The 20,806-nt window shown below is 41.2% G+C and overlaps 2 protein-coding genes across 5 annotated transcripts in view; one reads left to right on the top strand and one right to left on the bottom strand.

Annotated features, from left to right (window-relative positions):
• RNF25 (ring finger protein 25) overlaps positions 1 to 10,356 on the bottom strand; it is a 104,762-nt gene extending 94,406 nt beyond the window's left edge. For both annotated transcript variants that reach the window (XM_069244418.1, XM_069244419.1), the window contains exons 1-2: positions 10,250 to 10,356; positions 2,829 to 2,903 (exon numbers count right to left, since the gene is read on the bottom strand). In XM_069244418.1, the coding sequence (XP_069100519.1) occupies positions 2,829 to 2,903; positions 10,250 to 10,281 (107 nt within the window). In that variant the 5' untranslated portion in view covers positions 10,282 to 10,356. The remainder of the gene's footprint in view (positions 1 to 2,828; positions 2,904 to 10,249) is intronic.
• A 506-nt stretch (positions 10,357 to 10,862) lies between these two features.
• The window catches only part of STK36 (serine/threonine kinase 36), a 254,800-nt gene continuing 244,856 nt past the window's right edge, over positions 10,863 to 20,806 (top strand). The window contains exon 1 of one of the 3 annotated variants that reach the window (XM_069244414.1): positions 10,863 to 11,196. In XM_069244414.1, the coding sequence (XP_069100515.1) occupies positions 11,113 to 11,196 (84 nt within the window). In that variant the 5' untranslated portion in view covers positions 10,863 to 11,112. The remainder of the gene's footprint in view (positions 11,197 to 20,806) is intronic. The other 2 variants (XM_069244417.1, XM_069244415.1) reach the window with 2 other exon arrangements.

The following is a 20,806-nucleotide window of genomic DNA, read 5'->3' as shown; positions in this document are numbered from 1 at the left end:
GGACCATTGGTGTGCCTGCACCCGTCCGGCTCCTAAGACTTGAGCCCACTTGTTGATTTACCCGGACTGGTCCCCCAGTCCATGCATGCAGCCTGTTTCTGTGGGCCCCCTCCACCACCACAGGTGACGGACACCAGATGGTCCAAAAACCCCTGCACCCAGCCACCCCAGACCGAGGAGAAGAGGACCACTGGTGACCCTATGTCCCCAAGCATCGCAAGATCTGAGCCCACTCGGTGGCTCAGCCAAACTGAACAAGAGTCCTGACCTGCAGCCCCTTTCCAACTGGACTGATCCCCATTGACTAACATTGGGCATCCGAGACCGCACTACACCTCTCCACCCGACCGCTCCAATGCTGCCTAGTGTGACCTGCTGGTATGGTCCTGACCCTTGCCCAACACTCATCTTAAGTCCGGAAGATTTGTCTCGTAAGTCACTGTACTCTACCTGCTTGTCATATTAGTTGTTCCTCCATAGGATAACATTGCAGCTTTCAAGAATTGCACTTTTCTGAACTGTAAAGATTTCTCTTGCAAAACATACTTACTGATCATATTGATTCTGGTTCCAATACAAATATAAAGATGGTTGTAAATTGGTCTGGATCTCCTTATTGAGTTGTGTGTCTCTTTTATTGACTGTGTTTGCAAATGTCTCACACTCCTCTCTGATAAGCCTAAGGCTGCTCAACCACATTACTCCCTAAAAGAGCATTTTGGGATTACTAGAACAAGGCCTGTCCATTAGTAAGGGAACCCCTGGACTCTGCACAGTAAATCTCATTTTGATATATCTTTTGCTGAAAGCAGAGGCAATTAATCTTCTGCTGGGAGAAAAGGAAACGCAGTGTTCATACTGCGATGCAGCTGCATAAAGTCAGTGAAGCAATGAAACATCAAAAACTGATTTTTTAACACTAAAGATCTGTGCACAACGGAAAATATGTAGTAATCAGGTAACTGTCCATTTTGGCCACTTATGCAAGTGTATAAATGAAAAATTAAGGATACATATCACTCTCATGTGGACCACCTCCTCAGCATGTAGTTTGCCACCAGTCCTGATATGATAGTTTTGTTTGGGAGAGTGGCGGGGTCATCGTCACTGCCTTGTTATGTACCGAAGACAACCACATTGTTCTACAATGGCTTACTCTTGCCATGAAAGAATTTAGATTTCTGTGTTTTTGCCCCATTTTTTACTTCGATGATGTGGGAATTTGGAAAAAAAGAAACAAGGTATGCCAAATTTGTATGTGGTTTAAATAAATGGCATGTATGACTAAAGTTTTTTAATTACAAGGAGTCTGTGTTGTAATTAGGAGTATTTATCTTATATCGACTGCTTAGACGCTACAGTATTCTGAGGATGGTGTGATTTTACAAATGAATTATGTGATTGTTTTATTCAAATAAGTATTTGGTCTGGATTATTGTCATGAGTAGCAATTTGATGAATTCACAGCACATACAACTGCTTTTTGACATTTTTATATATGACATAATGCTCACTTTCAAGGAAACCTCTGTCCGTTGAAGATTTTCTAAAGTTGAAGACTTTTGAGACATAAAAACACCTGCATCAGAAATAAAACGCAGCCAAGTTGTTTCAATGACTGAACTGTTGTAAATGTCCATACTAGTCATAGAATAGGACATTGTTACGTAGGGTGACAATCCTATTTTGGTTTTTCAAGTAGCGGAACAGTGTCTCAGGACAGAAACTCCTGTAAGAATATAAGAATTGAAAACTATGCACAATACACAAGCCAGAATTCACAAATGTAAGCTATTTTACCAATTTATTTCAGAATATTACATTGATTGAGGGGTATAAAACCTATTTAGTTGATGAACAATCCTTTAACAAACATAATTGAAGTATTGTCCTCACACTTGTGTAACTGTCTGTCCTTGTGTAGGTGGAGAATACTAAACAAAACCCTAGAAACACTACATCAGCAAATATTTTCAAGATTACTGTTAACACAATGCACAGCATGTCTGGATGAATATGATGTTCATAACTGTGCAACAATGGACATGTAACGGAATTTAATACGTTTAATGTGATCACACCAATCGAGTCATAAGAGGTACAATCTCTTTCTGATATTCTGAATTATAGCTGAAGATTTTTATGCAATATACTATTGTGATATTATTTCATTTTCTGTGAATTCTCAGCCTTGTGTATTGTGTTTAGTTACAACCATTCTTTTCTTTTGGTTCCTACTATGTGAATAATGTAATTGATTTTACTGGGTTACTCCGTTCCATTGGTCTGAGGAAGAGTTACTGATCTCTAGAAGATGCTTTTTAAGTAAGGACAAAAATTGGCAGGTTCACTTAAATGTATTTATTCTGAAAAAGTCCTTGAGGGAAGAAGTCAAGCGAAGGAAATTAGACAAAATATGGGATGCAGTCCTCCAAGCATCATCCAAATGGGAGCACTGTATCACCCTTCTGTAACCTAAATACCAGGCCTTTCATCCCTCCAAAGCACAACCCCATCATAATCTGCACACTTAGCAACTCATATCCTCCATACAGCAATACCTTCTAGGTCAACCTGACAATATACCAAATAATGACTCCAACACCCAAACTGATGGGGTACAGCTCACAGTTGGTGCCCGGTCATAGCAGTATTGGAGGATGACATAATAAGGGGTATACACACTTCCTTCTTGTAAAGTACTATTCCCAGGGCTCCTCACTGCAATGCAAATGCAAAATATGAAAGGGTCGAAAGAGAGGGAAAAAAGATGTGGCGTTTGAATGGAAAATTAAAGCGAGCTGAAGTAATGTTGCACAAGCCTCTACCTGCTGCTTCCTCTGTGCACAAGTAGTTCGTGAGGATATATGGATTCCAGGACCTCCACCTCTTGTGGCAATGACCTGCAGGGAAAGTTGAAAGGGTTAGCAGAGAACCCACTGATGCCCTTCCAAAAAGCAATGTGAAGGAACCCACACATCTGAGCTTCTTAGTCCGTAGGTATTTGTGGCTAGCCACCTGTCTATAAACTGTTCTTTATATCATTTCCATGGACTATGGGCAAACAACCTCACAATCTCTACAGAAGTGGGCCACTGGAAAATGAATATGAACTATAGGCTCTGTGGCTTCATCAAGCAGATCTTTCCTCTAAATCCTAAGGACCATGAATCCAATCTATGTTATAGGACTGGGATTAACAACATAAGGGTCGATGACGCAATTAGACAGAGAATTGATGGTCATTAACAATATTCAGGAATATACTGTCTCTCTGCTTTAAAGAGGCATGAACTTCAAATTGACTATTCTTGGTGGAAGAACTGCCTCCATTTCTACTAACCAGGAGCACCTGATCCGGATTTCCCATCCATGTTCCAAATAAACAGTTGATCATTTGTTGGGTGTTAATGCCTCATTTACCGGCAAGAAAGTGGACAATTGTGTATATACAACATATAAAAACACATACAGCATAAACGTGAGTTATGTGTAGATAATAAATTCACCTTTATTTCATATCATTATCTAATTACAGTATTTTTAAGAAATGATTTGTTCTTACCTATACAGACAGCATTTGTTATCACACTAGAATGGTACAAACAAAGTGAGGTATTTATAACATAACATGTCATCAATGTATCAGCTTTTCAGTCCCTGGACCAGGGGGGTTAAACTAGGTAGAATGCAGGTTTAGAATGCTTCTCTATCATGGATAAACTAGTAAATGTTTATTTTTTCTGACATATTTTTATCACTAAAAAAGTCTAACATCTTGTTTATTTATTTGACAGAATTCTCCTTCACAATTTTCGCTTTAGGTTCTGTATACAGAGGGGTTAATTTCTGGTTGTCCTGCAGTTACTTTGGGCAGAGAAGAAGGTTTCTGTCTATTATTCTTCTGCAGTAGGCAGTATTCCACTGTTTAGAGTTAGGTTATTTCAAACTCAAATCTGTTAAGAACCAAACACCTCCGAGTCTGTTACTCTAGAAGACACCATTTGTTTATGAGCACCAAACATCAGTTCACAACTGAACACCAATCAGTGAGAGGAACTTTAGTCCATAGATGAAGGTCCAGAAAAGCCTGTGTTATGGAGCTTATCACTTTAGAGTGACTATTAGATTCCAGCCATCAAGGAAATGGAAGGATACATCTCATAGCTTACCAAAACAAGCCTGAGACCTCAAACAAATTTCCCGCTGGCTCATGAAATGCTGGATCAGACAAAGAACCTCAATTTTTACGTGTGTTCAGTTTCAGATTGTACTCAAACAACTGTCAAACTATGCCAATAGAAAGACCTTCTCCATCAAGTCCCCGAAACTTCTCATGGATTAACTAACAATAAATGCTAGAGAATGTAATGCTGAAGGGCCAAACTATGAAATTTGTACACTTATGAGACTATGGTAACATTCTGGTCATCCCGATTTCCTGAATTCAGAGCATCTATCTATTTGCCTGCAGTCATTTCCCCAGGTCTCTCTGAGATCTGTGAGACAATGGCACCAAGTGGTTCTCTGAACATTAGTAGCGGTTTCTCTTCTCAACAACAATGGAAACTTACCTCCTCACCACACAAGGTGCAGCCGTCATTGTAAGGTGCCATGATGTGAAACAGGAAAGAGTACTGGACTCATGCAGAGTTTGAGATTCCAAAGAACAACCTCACACTACAGTGCCACCTGGGTGCACGGTGTGCTCATGATCGACTCAAATTAATTGTAAGCTGCTTTAGTTGTTAACGCCCGAGGCTTGGTTTTGAATATACTGTTAAGCCATGATTTAGTCAAGAGAGCAACTGAGGCTCCTGAATTCAAATGAAGTTTGGAGGCAAAAGTGTCACTGCTCCCATCATTTCTCACTGGGGACAGCAGATAAACAGAAAAATGTAGAATGTTTATCGCTCTAAATAAGCCTTGTAAGAGCCCAAGAAGATTGCTTTGTCTCCAGCATTCAGATTCAGCTGGAAGCCCTGCAAGATTGAACCAAATTCAATCCTGACCTGCTACATGTATTTCACTAGCTTTATAATCCAACCATTCTATCTAAAACCCAATTGCTGATGCTGTTCCTGTGAGAAAGAAAAGCAATCACTATTTATGGAGATTGCTCTCTATGGGGAAAGGGTCTGAAAGATGCATGGGGTGGGTGGAAGTGTTCCTTCTTTACACCAATCCTTTTTGTTTTCTTTTCCAAGGGGTGTCCCTCTTGAATAAATATACTTTGGTTCAATTTGATTTCCACTGTGCTGGTCTTATGCAGCTGAAATAAAGGAGAAAGGCAATTCTAGGGACCTGACCAGCAGCATATTTACTTGTCAAACAATAAGAGCACTATATCGATTTTGGACTAATATGCCTATTATTTGCAGGTTTTCTTAAGATACCACTTGAGCCACACACTTGCAGTCGCAGCAGATACACTAAATGAGGACTTTTCTCCTCATAAAGCTTTCTTTGATTTACATGTCACTTTTATTTTAAACTTACTTAGCTGTAGTATACAGTTGTGTGTATTGAAATAAATAAGCCCCCATAGTGTGGCAAATAATTTACTGCTAGTAAAGCATTGTTACGCCCTTACTGCAAGTCCCATGGCAGTGAGTCACTATTAGACAATTATCTGGTTGACTTACTCTTATTTACTACTGACGTTCATTCGCTAGGGCGCCATTACACTTGTCATTGGATGCAAATATCAAGTTTCCTTTTTGGCTCTTGTCTCTACGAAGTTTAAGATGTTAGTGATGTCCCATGGTCAAGGCTTAATCTAGAAGATGGTGAGGACTTAGACCTCAAACAGAGTTTGGCACAAAAGAATACCATTTGGTCACGGTCAGGACAGATATGTAGAGTAAGAGTACGCTGTAGTACAGTAGTAAAAAAAGAAAAATAAAGATTACTCTTTTTCTTGTCCCAAGATACAAGTCCCCACAGTTTTAGGGCTTATGATGTTAAGTGACAAAGCTTTGAATTTCACAGGAATCAATTAGCAATATTGAAGTTTGGGGGCTAGGGAAGGGAGTTGTTTTCCACATAAACATTGGCGCCTCGTTCTGCCCTCCATTTCCATGTTTAAGGTCCTCAGTCAGTGGAAAAAGTGAAACAAACTAATCAACAAATGCATGCCAAAATATGGCTACCTTTGTACTGCTTTCTCAGAGAGGGATAAATAACCCTGTGGTCTTCTTGCTAATTAGCCGAGTATCAGGCTAAAATGTTATAATGCACAAAAGAGAGGTTCCCGTATCTATTTAATGAGGGCTACGAGGCTCCACTGGTCAATACAAGACAAATTGCAGATACAAATTAAAGATCTAGCAGGTAAAAGGCTGGAAATCGGGTGATACAAGTTCCCACTGAGTCAATGTGAATAAGTGCAATATAGGTTCATGAAAGGCAGTGTCTTTGATGATCTCCCGCAAGCCCTTGGGATCATCAGATATCCTTCCATTCATTCACAGTCAGCTGAACTATAAGATCCTTGTACTTTTGCCTGGCTCTCCTTGTTAAGGCATCCTCTATGAAAGTCTTCTGTCAGCTGGGCCTTGCTCTATGCCCCCGGAAATCGGCTCTCTATTCTTGTAATATACTACCATTTGTGGAGAAGTGTGGCTCAATGGTTAGAGTGGCAGACCCTGAAAATCTGGCCTGGGACCAGGGTTCAATTCCTGCCTTGGCGGGTCTTGGGCTCAATTTCCTCGGACCTGATAATTCTCGCATTGGTGCCTAATCTAATTCATGGGTCCCACTCTGTAACTCTGGGCAATAGCTTGCTTAATCTCCACAGCGGCCCCAACAGCGCTGGGATGCCTGGCTTCACCTTGGAGGTTGCCCAGGAGTGGGCACCTCACAGGGAAAAGCCAGGAGGGGTTCCACAGCGGTATGCGTACAGTGCCTTGAGACCCTAACAGGTGAGTAGTGCGCTATACAAGTACGAAGTTTACAGTTTACCATTTCACCTAGTACAGGCAACAAAAACAGGGCAGCGATGTTGCCTCAGGCTTGGTCTCAGCCTTATGGGAATGCAGAAACATAGGGTGCCTGGTAAGATACCTTCTATTCAAAATGCAGCGGAGCTCCTTCCGAATCAAGTACAAAAAAACTTAACAACAGTATGTGGGCAGACAGAGCTTAGCTGGATGTGGAGGCTCTGGCACAAATTGGGGCCTATGAAAGGTGCTTCACCTTCAGAAAGAATAATTCCTACCAGTTTAGTTAAGGGCACATTCTCCCATGTGTTTCTACAAAACTGTTTTGGAGGGGCTGCACCAAAGGCTGCAAAGGCTTGCTTTTTCTGTGAGAGACAGGCCAAACCAGTGGTTTAGTTAAGAGTGGTGCAAAGTAGAGCGCAGTGGTGCAGAGTAGAGTGGCACAAAGAGGAGTCAAGTGGCATAAAGTGCAGGGATGTAGGGTAGAGTGGCATGAAGTTCAGGGGCAGAGAGTGCAGTGTTGCAAAGTAGTGTAGAGTTGCGTAGAGAGCATTGGCGTAGAGTACAGTAATGCAGAGTAGAGTGCAGTGGCATAGATTGCAGTGACAGAGTGCAGCTGTGTAGTGTGCATTGGCGTAGAGTTCAGTGGTTAAGAGTAGAGTGGTGTAGACAGCAGTGGCACAGAGTGCACTGGCATAAAGTTGATTGTTTAACCCCTTCACTGCCAGGCCTTTCTCCCCTCAGGTGCCAGGCCTTTTTTTGGCTCTTTGGGGCAGTTCGCGCTTAGGCCCTCATAGCTTTTTGTCCACATAAGCTACACAGGCCAAATTTGCGCCATTTTTTTTCCTAACTCCTAGGGATTCTAGAGGTACCTAGAGTTTGTGGGTTCCCCTGAAGGAGAGCACGAACTTAGCCAAAATACAGCAAAATGTTGTTTGGGTTTTTTTTAAATGGGAAAAAAAGGGCTACAGAAGAAGGCTTGTGGTTTTTTTCCTGAAAATGGCTTCAACAAAGAGTTTGCGGTGCTAAAATCACCATCTTCCCAGCTTTCAGGAACAGGCAGACTTCAGAAATGGGTGTGAAACCAATGCTGGATCCCGGAAAGCTAAACATTTTTGAAAAGTAGTCAAAATTCTGAATTCAGCAAGGGGTCATTTATGTAGATCTCACAAGGTTTTCCTACAGAACATAACAGCTGAATTAAAAAAAAAAACAGCTATTTTTCTTTAACTTTTTCCTGCAATGTCAGATTTTTTTAAAGCAATATGCAGTTACATCTGTTGGCCTCTTCTGGTTGCAGGAATATATAGGGCTTATCGGTTCATCATGAACCATAGGTACCCAGAGCCAGTAAATGAGCTGCACCTTGCAATGGGTTTTCATTGTCTACCGGGTATACAGCAACTCATTTGGTGAAATTTAAAGACTAAAAAATAGGTATCAAGGAAACCTTTGTATTTCCAAAATGGGCACAAGATAAGGTGTTGAGAAGCAGTGCTTACTTGCACAACTCTGAATTCCGGGGTCCCCATACTAGCTTGTGAATTACAGGGCATTTCTCAAATAGACGTCTTTTTTACACACTGTTTTACATTTTGAAGGAATAAATGTAGAGAAAGACAAGGGGCAATTACACTTGTTCTGCTATTCTGTGTTCCCCCAAGTCTCCCAATACAAATGGTACCTCACTTGCGTTGGTAGGCCTAATGCCCGCAACAGGAAACCCAACATGGACACATCACATTTTTACATTGAAATCTGGCCTGTTTTTTTGCAAAGTGCCTAGCTGTGGATTTTGGCCTCTAGCTCAGCCGGCACCTAGGGAAACCTACCAAACCTGTGCATTTTTGATAAGTAGACACCTAGGGGAATCCAAGATGGGGTGAGTTGTGGGACTCTCACCAGGTTCTGTTACCCAGAATCCTTTGCAAACCTCAAAATTGGGCAAAAAAACAAAAAAACTTTTTCCTCACATTTCGGTGCCAGAATGTGCTGGAGTCTGAGAGGAGCCACAAATTTCCTTCCACCCAGCGTTGCCCCAAGTCTCCCGATAAAAATGGTACCTCACTTGTGTGGGTGGGCCTAGTGGCCGCGAAATGAAATGCCTGAAAACACAACGTGGACAAATCAAAATTATCTAATACAAAACAACCAGTTTTTTGGGGTTTTTTTTTTTTGTCCTGGGCACAGCAGCCATATAGGGAAACCTACCAAACCCAAACAATCCTAAAAACTAGACATCCGAGAGAGTGTTGACTTGTGTGGATCCCCCAGCGTTTTCTTACCCAGAATCCTCAGCAAATCTCAAATTTAGCATAAACAAAATAAATCACATTTTCCCCACTTTTCTGTGTGGTATCACCGCACCGGGACAAATGTCCTACCACCCAACGTTCCCCTCCTTCTCCTGATAAACATGATACTTCACTTGCGTAGGTGGGTCAAGTGCCTGTGACAGGGAAGAGCCGAAAACATGTTGAAATAGGGACCCGTTGTAATGTCCGTTTGTATTTACTACCAGGTCCTCGTCTCAGCCCACCTGAAGCCAACGACCTCGGACTAATCGACAGGAGTAAACAGTTTTCAATCTCTCCATACAGTGCTCTTGGAGGCCAAAACATGACGCAGACCACAATTAAACACGGAAATAAACACATACTGCCATTTGAACACTTAAGGTCTTGGACTAGTGTCCGTTATTCAGTATTCCACAATGGTTTTGACAAAAATCCATGGTTTTCACAATTTATCTTATTTTGTTTGCCTACAGTCAATTCAATACTAAGATGCGTGGTCACTTCAACGCAAGAAACACTGTTAATAGTAGGAAATGAAGCACTTTCAATGCACCCTACAGGGTGAAAACGAGATACCACTATATGTCAGACGATACTCTTGTTGATCTATGATATGTTGTCACAAATGTGTTGTCTCTAAAGTCAAGAGTTGCTCGCTTGGTTCGTGGTACTGATGGAGAAGAATGGTAATCTCGCTTTAGCCAAAAGACAACGCTATTTCTCAAGTTTCCTACCATGGGTGCCTCGCTGAGCTAACTCGCCTGTCAAATTTTGCTCCACCCAAAGATCCTCTCGGTTCTTTTGCCAGAGATCGTAGCTCCATTTCACTGGGATAACCACCTCTAAGCTACAGTAAAATAACATGTACAGGTTCTGCTTTAATCTTGATAATCCCCAACCCCACTGGCGTCAATGGAACCACTGAGACTTTCGAGAGTGAGGCCTTTCTGTAAAAATAACAAATAAGAGCTAACATCCACCAGTGAGCGATAAAACTCTCTTTACTCTCACCAAATGTCTTCCCCGTCCTCCTCCTCCGCCATCTTTTTGGCAGTGAAATGCCCCGGAAAGCCTCCCGCACGCCCGGAACTAACGGTTGCTAGGGAGACGGGGGGACGCGGTAATTGGAATGGGTCCTCGATGTCAACGGTGCCTCGTGCAAGTGCCTGAGCGGCATGGATATAGAAAGGGGACAATGACAACATCAGACATGGAACATGGTGGGCACGAGCTCTTTGAAAGGAAAGAGCTGTCTGATTTAGGTGGGAACTATAAATAACAAAGATAAGCCAGAGCTGGTTCAAAGGAAAATCAATAGATTATAATGTTTTTAAAGCACACCGAAGAACGATAGAACCTGTGGTTGAAAAAAAGGAAGTGCTGCGGCGAATATCCTGGGTCAGAACAAAATTAAACTGTGTTGAGACTAGTTAATGCGTGCCTCAACTGCTCACTTTGTACTGCCCGGAAATTCAAGCTACAATCGATGCTAGTTCTACTATTGTTTTCACGCTTCGGCAATCTCTTCCCAAGGTGGCGGCGCCTCCGTTACTCCACAGACTGGATTGAATAGAGTGTTTCCTATGTTTCTATTGACGTTAAGGAGGCAGGCAAAATTGAGGGCAAGCCGTAGGGTCCTGAGAACCCGGAAGATAGAAAATAATATAGTTAAAAGGGGAGGAACTGTCCCTCCTTTAAAGCTCTCTTTCTTTTCAAATGAGTGTTAGTTTTTCAAGTGGGGGACGCAAAGCTGCGGATCTTTCCAGTTGTGCCGTCCTCGTACTCAAATGATTTCTCCTAGTAGCCTGTGATCCCTTTCTCTTCCAGTTTGGACTTCTCTCGGGCTGTGCCCTCATACTCCTTTTGTCCCAGACATGGAACGTTACCAGGTGCTGGAGATGGTGGGTGAAGGCTCCTTTGGTAGAGTCTACAAAGGACGAAGGAAGCAAAGTGGGCAGGTGAGGGGAAACCGTTAGGAGCAAAAATACAGATGTGATTAAAGGAGCACAGAACTCGAAGAATGACTGGTCGAGATTTCTTTCATATATAAACTTCTTGCTACACTATTAACGCAGCTGACGAATCGATAGTGTATTATCTCCTATACTACCTGTCTTTCTTTAAAAATGATACATTGTCGTTCAAAGGCTGAAGGCAAGAAGGTGCATTCTCCTTCAATGCATTCTGCAGTTTCTCGCTGACAACAAGAATTGATGGATGGAATGTTTGTACTGCCCTGATCCATTGGTGACTGCTTTATGTGCGTTCATCTCGTTAATTTTTTTTATATTTTGTGTCCTGGATGAGGAGTTCTCCACTAAGGCTCAGTTTTAGGAATAGTCCGCACTTTTTTGCCCCAAAATCAACAACCCAAAGCGGCAGCTGCACATGTTTTGTTCCTGCTAGATCATTTTAACAGTACTTTATTAGATCTCCTGGTTAATACTCTCACGAGGTTACAGTGAGTTCGAAACTTGTCTCACCCCAATGTCACAAGTCATAACAACTTTAATCGTGCTTCCGATGCCTGCAGTGTTCTCTGCAGGTTGTCGGTGAACCAGAGAGCGACATTTAAAGTTCTTTGTCTAATGCGCCACGATTTCTACAAGAAGAACCACTCTTGTTTAATAGACCACTTCGCAATATATTCTATTAACATTTCGTGGTCTGAAATTATCTCAGTTATAAAGCTGCTCACTAGCTTGTATACACTCTTCTTCAGAGCTGCCTAAAGTCTTTACAGCTTCCGGACGTGCCTAGAGAGTCTTTTGTTCTTTAAGCTGGGATCCTTTGTAGTTCTTCAGGTTTTTCTGATATGCTGTCTTCCCAGCATCTCACGCACTTCCCTTTTCAGGCCAAGATGCCCCTCGGAATGGTCAGCTTAGTGTATAAATAATGATTATTGATTATTGTTATACACAGGTACCTACCAAAATGAAAATCAATCTTGGTGCTGCCACAAAAGGGGTAGTCCAGACAAACGTTAAGTCCATCCACAATTTGAAAAGTAGCCCTACACTGGTTTCTGACTTGTTGGGCCACATCAGTGGCATGCAGCAAACAAACTGCTCTTTGTTGACGTCTGGACAGATCCCTCCCAGTTAGGAAGCCCCATTTAGCAAAAAGTGATGAAGAAAAGATCTTTGAATTTTCCTGAACCGTTGGTTCATTCCATTTCATAATCTGCAGCTCACATGTGCCGTTACAGAGAAATTACGAACAATAACCAAAAAAGCTTTCACCCTGCCTGTAAAAGGGCACACCAGCCTAATATATCACATAAACTGGTACCCATTTAGGGTGAGCCCAATATTTACTTGCATATGGACAGTGAACGGAAAACAACAGAGTGGAGTACATCCCAGAGAAATTGTCAGTTTTTCTTTGTGCTTTTTTAAAAGAACTCTGCAGAGCGGAAATTGCTCGGGGGTGAGGGAGTGGTGGCGCCCAGAGAAAAATGTAGCACTTAGGCAAGATGTACCCTACATCATGCAGATTGTAATAAATTAGTCATCAAAGTGTGGGAATGAGCAGTTACTTATGGATATGGTACTTGTGAGAAATAAAGCAGGAGGGCTCAAGGACCTCAGCTGGACCACGTGGAGCAGAAATCAAGCCTACAACATTGTCTCCAAGCTAAGGAAGAAAGAGACGCACAGTAACAATGTACCACCACTGTCAGGTCCAGGTCCTTGTCCTTATTGCTGCTATCAGTGTTATGTTATATAACTGTGTATCACTGATGTTCCTGTTTTGGTCTTTCACTTTCCATGGTACGTGCTTTACTGGTGCTTTAGCAAGGTGTCCTGTTGGTTTAGTATGTTGCATCTGCTTTCTCCATTCTTTTAACTGGGATCTGTAAACCCCACAGTGAAAACATTTTTTTAAATGTTTGAACCCAGGTGAGTTGCAGCGAGCCAGTGAAATAACTTTAGGTCAGCTGACCCAAACAGAATAAATGGAGAAAAAGCTCTCTAGTCCAATCATCTCTCTTTTTTTATTTTTTATGTGGGTGCTTGGAAACGATTGGCAAAAATTTAGATAGCTCTAACGTTTTAATTCTTTCATCCCAACCAAAACTTATTTCAAATGCTCATTCCTTAGAAACGTTGAACATATTTGCACAAAACCAAGCAAAGGCACTTATTTGATTAAAGTTCGACATTCGTTCCAAGTTTGGTGTATTTCTGTCCAACCTTTTTTTGCTATAATGGCAAGCCCCTTTTTGGAAGTCTGTAGAAAAAGCAAAACAATATTAGAACTTGATTGTTGTAAAAAAAAAAAAAAAAATGAATACTCATACATCTATGCATAAGAAGAAAGCATTTATAGCAACTTGAGTAAAAAAAAAAAAATGTGTTGACTTGGTGGGGTGTACAATGAGAGCGAAAGGGTGAGGACAGCATCATAAGAATTGCAAAAGATGTTATAGGTCTTCTTTGGAGAAGTTCTTGATTTTTCGAATCTGTGCTAGGTTAATCAGCTAGAGCTAGAAGCCTTTAGACAAAAAGCGTAAAAAATCAAAACAGTTTCTGAGAAGTGTTCTGAAAATCAGAAAATAAAGGGTTCAAGGCACATAAGGCAAAAGTTTGCCGCAAAAAATTGCAGTGTTGTTCATTAGTTTCCGAGTTGAATCTATGATTTTGACTTATTGAAAGACCCTATTTTGAAATGCATCTTGAGACCAGCTCAGAAAGACCTTAAGGCTCAGAAAGACTTTAAAAACGTAAGGAAAAAAGGTTCTTTGTAATTATATATTTTGGCATGTTTAACTAAGTGGGTCCCCCAGACCCTCCTGACACACATCAAGTGATAGCAAAAATTCAGTTTCTTACCACATCTGAGGTGGTTTGAGAACATACTTGGAACAGCTTTGCACACGAGAATACTTTCATGCAGCCTTAAAAGCGAGATCACAGTTTTTCTCTTGTAATATTCAGAAGTTTAATCTATGTAATTGATGCTGCCGTGTAGACATAAGTAGGGAATCTTTTCTTTCCTTCTTATACCCTAGATTCTATCTTTCCAGACCTAGAATTGATTTACGCACTTCTTTTCACAGCGAGGTTGAGTCCGCCCAGGTGGCACTGTCCTACCTGGGTGGGGCTAGGTGGTCATATGATAAAGCATGACACTATATAGTGTGTGAGACCACCTAGTCCGTAAAGGAAATTCCCTCCTTTTTCTCCAGTCCCACTGCTTTCCCACTTCACACTGACCCCCCTCCTCCACTGGAGGACCACGAGGAACCTAGGGCACAATTGGTGAACCAGGTGTCTACCCCTCGATGCGATAGAAGAACCCTGTACTCCATTTGTGTGTTTTCAGTTATATAGAGAGTTGAGTACGGTTGTGTTCCCTTCAAAATCCCTTTCTCCGACATACTCTCTCCATGTGTATTGTTATGTAATCAGACATCACAGTTATGAAAATAATTCTTAAACTAATTGGATGCATTGCGTCTGTACTGGATTGACTGCATATGTCATTGTTCTAATTAGTGGGATTATTTTCAATTATATTGTACTGTAAACCTAACACTGTTGGACTTTCCTGCAACCAGCATTTATGGTCCTTTACAAGTCACAAATAGGAAGTAAATTCACAATTCTTCTAGCAGTCCTTACAAGGAACCTTTTGACGAGCAGCCGTATTTGTGCTTTCATGAGATCATGCATTCTCCACAACTAAGAAAATACTGAGCTTGCTATGTAATGGGGGCAGGATTGTCAAGTTGGAAATCAGTTTGCCCAAGTTGAAGAAGTATCATCATTTATATAATTACAATTGAAGATACATAGATGAAAGAGTGACATATGTACAGAAGTGAGCAGAGACACACTGACCAGTGATGTTTTGTGCTTGAATATGCTGCTTATAGATGTTCCAGACCCACCACCCTACCTGTGCGGCACGTTAACAAAACAAAAGTTTGTTTGAAGACGTGGAGAAATAGATTTACGACTGGTGCAGCAAAGAATGACCTTGAGAATTCATTATCATTGAGGTTCCCACACCTTTAATTTCTGCTTTTAACATGGGAATCTCAGTGCCTGTGTAGGTATCTACTCATGCTGAGAAGCTTAACGTGAGAGTCCAAAATGCCTTATGTTGTGGCAATTGTTTCTGTCAGTTCTTTCCTTGTGATAGCTATCTTACATGGTTAATGGTCAGAAGGTTCATCTTAGACGACATATGACAATTTTCCTTGATGCCTCAAGCCACTACTGACCTTTGAACTTATGTTCGCTCCTGGTGATGGTGATTATTACGTCTTATATTTGTTTTCCGTTAAGATAGTTCAGCATAATATATGGTACAAGAGCACAGGATGTGCAATGTATAAGTCGAATCACTACCAGTGAAGTCTTGCTTTGTTATTTTCTCCCAATTATAAGGATGATGTGCGTGTTCTCCCTTATTAACATCATTGCAGTTACAATAATTTAAAAAAGAAATGCTACTTCATGAGATGTTTTTAGAAATTGTTGTCTATTGTGCTTCTCTTAGTTTTGTCCGAAATAGCTGTTTGCTATGTTAATGTTTATCACATTTGAATATGTGGGGATAGTAAGGGTGAGAGGTGGCGCACATCCATGGAGTAAACACAGTGTAAATAGCTGATATAAGCACAGTTCAATACTGGTGCCAGTGGTCAGGTGCCTTACTACCCAGTAGACACAAAGTTGTGTACCAAATGTACACAATTTCAATATATACAATATGAACACAGCACACAGATTAACAGTCCAATCAAAATTGTATGGATAGTATTCTTGGTAGGATGTAGAGGTTAGAGAAGGAAAATACAAGTATTCCAGGTCCGTAGGAGAAAGTGTCTCTAATTGGAGGCACAGTTAGCCTTAAAGCAGATATCGAGTTCTTCCAAATACAGCCAACACGTGTTTCGTCACTCAGGTGACTTCATCAAGGCTGCAAAACAATGGTATAAAACACTTGTATGTAGCGATCTCCATATTTATCAGGATACAATTGAAATAAAGAGTTAAACAATTGTTAACGCATAGACTAAAATGTAGCAAGCACTGTGTAAACCAAGTGTGAAAGGAGAAAGAGAGTGGGCATGGCACTGTGAGCAAACGAGAAGGGAATGTTGGGTGGGTAAATGTACACCCCAAATGCAAACAAATTGAGATCATATACAACAAGTGATGAGTCTAAAACCGACAAGCAAGGAACGTGCTCCCAGAACATGCAATGGGACCCATAGGTGCTAAAGCATGCTCAGGAAAGGTGAGAGTAGGTGAAAGACAAAAAAAGGGGGGAGTTCAAGAATAAAAATAAAAATACCTAGAACCATCATGTCAGCCAAAAATGTTGGAATGCCTGTAGATTAGGCTGGTCAATGTATGGCTGAGAAAATAAACAAAGAAAAGAAGGAATATTCTAAACTTAGAGGGAAAGTTGGCAATGAAAAAGCCACCCAGCCAAATACAACTGAGAGATCAAATATTAAAAAGGCTGTTAACCTAGATACCACACTACCTGGTAAGGTCTGTAAGTGGTAGTGACTCTTCATCCGTGAGGTGCATAAAGTTGCAGGAGTAACTGCGAGGACTGAAGGGGCCCTGATAAGCCTCCAAACAAAGCAACCTGCATATAGGTAAACGAGAAAACGAGGAGAAAAAGTGTGTATGTATCTTGAACATATATAATCACTTAAGGTTTCTTTGAAAGTGTTTGAAGCCAACGAGCCTCAAGCAGAAGAGTAAAAATAGCGTGTGTCAAATGAAAGTAATGGTCCGTTCCAGAGACGAACCCCAAAAAAAGGAGAATTAAATAATGGTAAGGGGTACATCAAAGCCTTGATCGAGTAACTTACCCTCATACATACAGGACACCAGGGATCTTTATGTCAATTGGAAGATATTGAATGGACCAGGGAGTGTGAGTTTGTTAGCTTTGATGTAAGTTCTCTATACACTTCCATTCCCCTAGAGATGGGCTTAGGGATGCGATCGGTGACTCTCGCAGATCGCGATGCCTCACTTTACGAACATACCCTCATGCTCCTTGACCTAACACGACTGGTACTTGAGAATAATGTATTTCTGCACGAAGGGAGTTGGTATCAACAGTGCCAGGGGGTAGCAATAGGAGGCAAATTTTCTCCATTGTATGCCAATCTCTTTATGGGCCAATTTGAGAAGCATCATCTTTGGTCTAGATGCCCTACTCACATCACACAACGTATCCTTTATTGGGGTAGGTATATTGACAACATTTTGGCTATTTGGACTGGCAGCAGCGGGGACCTTAATGTAATCATAGACCATCTAAGCTCCAATGAATTTAACCTAGTATTTACACACAAAATGGATGGTGCTGAAATTGAGTTTCTGGATCTACTTTTATACGTCACTGATAACAAAATTTCTTCCAAACTGTATAGGAAACCAACTGCATGCAACTCCATCTTACACGCACATAGCGCACACCCTATATCACAAATAAAGGCTATCCCCTATGGGGAGATGGTAAGAGTACGTCGCAATTGTAGTGACAATGGGATCTTCAAACAAGAGCTTGCGAACCTGGAACAACGTTTCCGAGACAGGGGCTATACAGAAGATCACATTTCTCTGGCAAGTAGACGCATATCCTCCAAAGATCAGCACTCATTACTGATCAGGGGCTACAAAAAAGCTCGCACTAAGAGTTCCAAGAACAGGTGTGTTTCTTTTGTTACTCGGTACAGTCCGGCTAGCAGGACTGTTTTACAGATTCTCAAAAAGCACTGGCACTTGCTACTCTTGTACTCCAACTTGAGGGACCACATTGGTGGCTCACCAGTTATCACACATAGTAGGGGCCGTACCCTTAGGAATATTCTATGCTTCAGCTTTCTTGCTCCTTCCATACAGACTTACCCAACATCCTGGTTTCCTGACAAACCGAAGGGTTTTTTCAAATGTGGCTGTTGTGTGTCGTGTCAACTAACCCTGAACAAAACTGTGTCCTTTACCTACAACGCAAAGAACGTCTACTTCATCAAAGAGTTCATGAATTGTAACACTAGGTTTACGGTATACTGCGTAATTTGTGTGTGTGGTTTGATTTACGTGGGCAGCACCACTTGTCCACTTAAGTAACGTATTCAGGAACACAGAGCAATTCATAATCATAACACAACCTATCCCCTTGCAGTTCACTTTAACTCACAACACGGAGAGAAAGATCTACTCAATGTAAGATTTCACGGCATAACTCAGGTGTCCAACTCACCCAGATGTTGGGGACAGAACAAAAGATCTTCGCAAATGTGAGGCAAAATAGATCCTAAAACTCCGGGCAGTGGAACAGGGACTAAATACTGACCGTGAATTACATGTTTTCCTCACATAACTCCTTTCTGCTTCTAATGCTTGTTGTATGATGTGTTACATCAGTGTTAAATAAGGCACTGTTTCACTATTTGTGTACCTTATTACATGGCGTTCGTTGACTTACTCCTCTGGCCTTTACTGGGATGTATGGGGTCATTGTTAAACTGACTATTCCCCGGTTGTCTTTTATTTTACTTTGTTCCTACTTTTGCTGCTGTGTTTTTTTTTTTTTATTGAGCCATATTGTATACATTGACCATACTCTGAGCTGACTTTTAGATTTACTTGAAGGATGTTCTATGAACTTGTATATACTTTCCTCTTTGTGACATGTTACTCTTTATTAATATCTTTAAATATCATCCTTTTTACGCACACCTGTGTCCATCCCCATTTTTTCACACTTCTAATTACGACTGTGACACGCCTTGTCACTGTCTGGGGTTGCACACATACTTTTGGATATTTAGGTCTGCACAGGTGTCTTCACACAACTGTTAATTCAGGAATTCATTATTTTGATGCACTGCTTAGGTTCTTGACCCATTACCCTGACTTTCTCACCCTTGTATTACTCATTTCATCATATATTGCCTTTTTCATCATTCCAATATGGCGGCCGTTTCTGCCTATAGATACCAGCAGCTTCCAATGCGGTCTAGCGCTTTAGTCTGCTTTTAGTTTTGACTATTTCCCGATTGACATGCCTTTTTTTAGCCGCGTCCGTTCAATTTCCACTTTTGCATCTAGACTGACCGGACGACGATTTTCAGGTGCCGTGCGGGGACGCAGTAAGATTTTTTCTTTCTGGTTTGTTTCGAGGCCACGTTTAGTACCCACTGCCTGCAAATACGTTGCTACTCTGCCATAGTCGCAGATGCTCTTAGACAGGCTTTTGGATGCTGCTTTTTGCTACTAATTTAGTTGCTTACAGATAGGCGGCTCAAGTCGCAATACTCGATCAAGGCATTGATGTACCCCTTACCATTATTTAATCTTCCTTTTTTTGGGGTTCGTCTCTGGAACGGACCATTACTTTCATTTGACACGCGCTATTTTTACTCTTCTGCTTGTGGCTCATTGGCTTCAAACACTTTCAAGGAAACCTTAAGTGATTATATATGTTCGAGATACATACACACTTTTCTCCTCGTTTTCTCGTTTACCTATATGCAGGTTGCTTTGTTTGGAGGCTTATCGGGGCCTCTTCAGTCCTCGCAGTTACTCCTGCAACATGATGCACCTCACGGTTGAAGAGTCACTACCACTTACAGACCTTACCAGGTAGTGTGGTATCTAGGTTAACAGCCTTTTTAATATTTGGTCTCAGTTGTATTTGGCTGGGTGGCTTTTTCATTGCCAACTTTCCCTTTAAGTTTAGAATATTTCTTCTTTTCTTTGTTTATTTTCTCAGATATACATCGACCAGCCTAATCTACAGGCATTCCAAAATTTTTGGCTGACATGATGGTTCTAGGTATTTTTATTTTTATTTTTATTCTTGAACACCCCCCTTTTTCTTGTCTTTCACCTACTCTGACCTTTCCTGAGCATGCTTTAGCACCTATGGGTCCAATTGCATGGTCTGGGAGCACGTTCCTTGCTTGTCAGTTTTAGACTCATCACTTGTATATGATCTCAATTTGTTTGCATTTGGGGTGTACATTTACCCACACAACATTCCCTTCTCATTTGCTCACAGTGCCATGCCCACTCTCTTTCTCCTTTCGCACTTGGTTTACACAGTGCTTGCTACCTTTTAGTCTATGCTGTAACAATTGTTTACCGCTTTATTTCAACTGTATCCTGATAAATATGGAGATCGCTACATAGAAGTGTTTTATACCATTGTTTTGCAGCCTTGATGAAGTCACCTGAGTGACGAAACACGTGTTGGCTGTATTTGGAAGAACTCGATATCTGCTTTAAGGCTAACTGTGCCTCCAATTAAAGACACTTTCTCCTACGGACTTGGAATACTTGTCTTTTCCTTCTCGAACCTCTACATCCTACCAAGAATACTATCCATACAATTTTGATTGGACTGTTAATCTGTTTGCTGTGTTCATATTGTACATTTGAATATGTATCAATGCCTACATATGATTAATGATAATAATTTGTAGTAAAGCCCATTCGTGCTTGACCTGGACTTTTTTGGACACAAAAAGCTTTTCCCCTGATTATTTATTTAAACATTTTCTGATCTCAATCTTCTGAA

This window comes from Pleurodeles waltl, chromosome 7, assembly GCF_031143425.1.
Source record: "Pleurodeles waltl isolate 20211129_DDA chromosome 7, aPleWal1.hap1.20221129, whole genome shotgun sequence".
Classification (NCBI taxonomy): domain Eukaryota; kingdom Metazoa; phylum Chordata; class Amphibia; order Caudata; family Salamandridae; genus Pleurodeles; species Pleurodeles waltl.
Note: the sequence above shows the minus strand (reverse complement) of the source record. Positions and strands in the feature narration are given on the sequence as shown.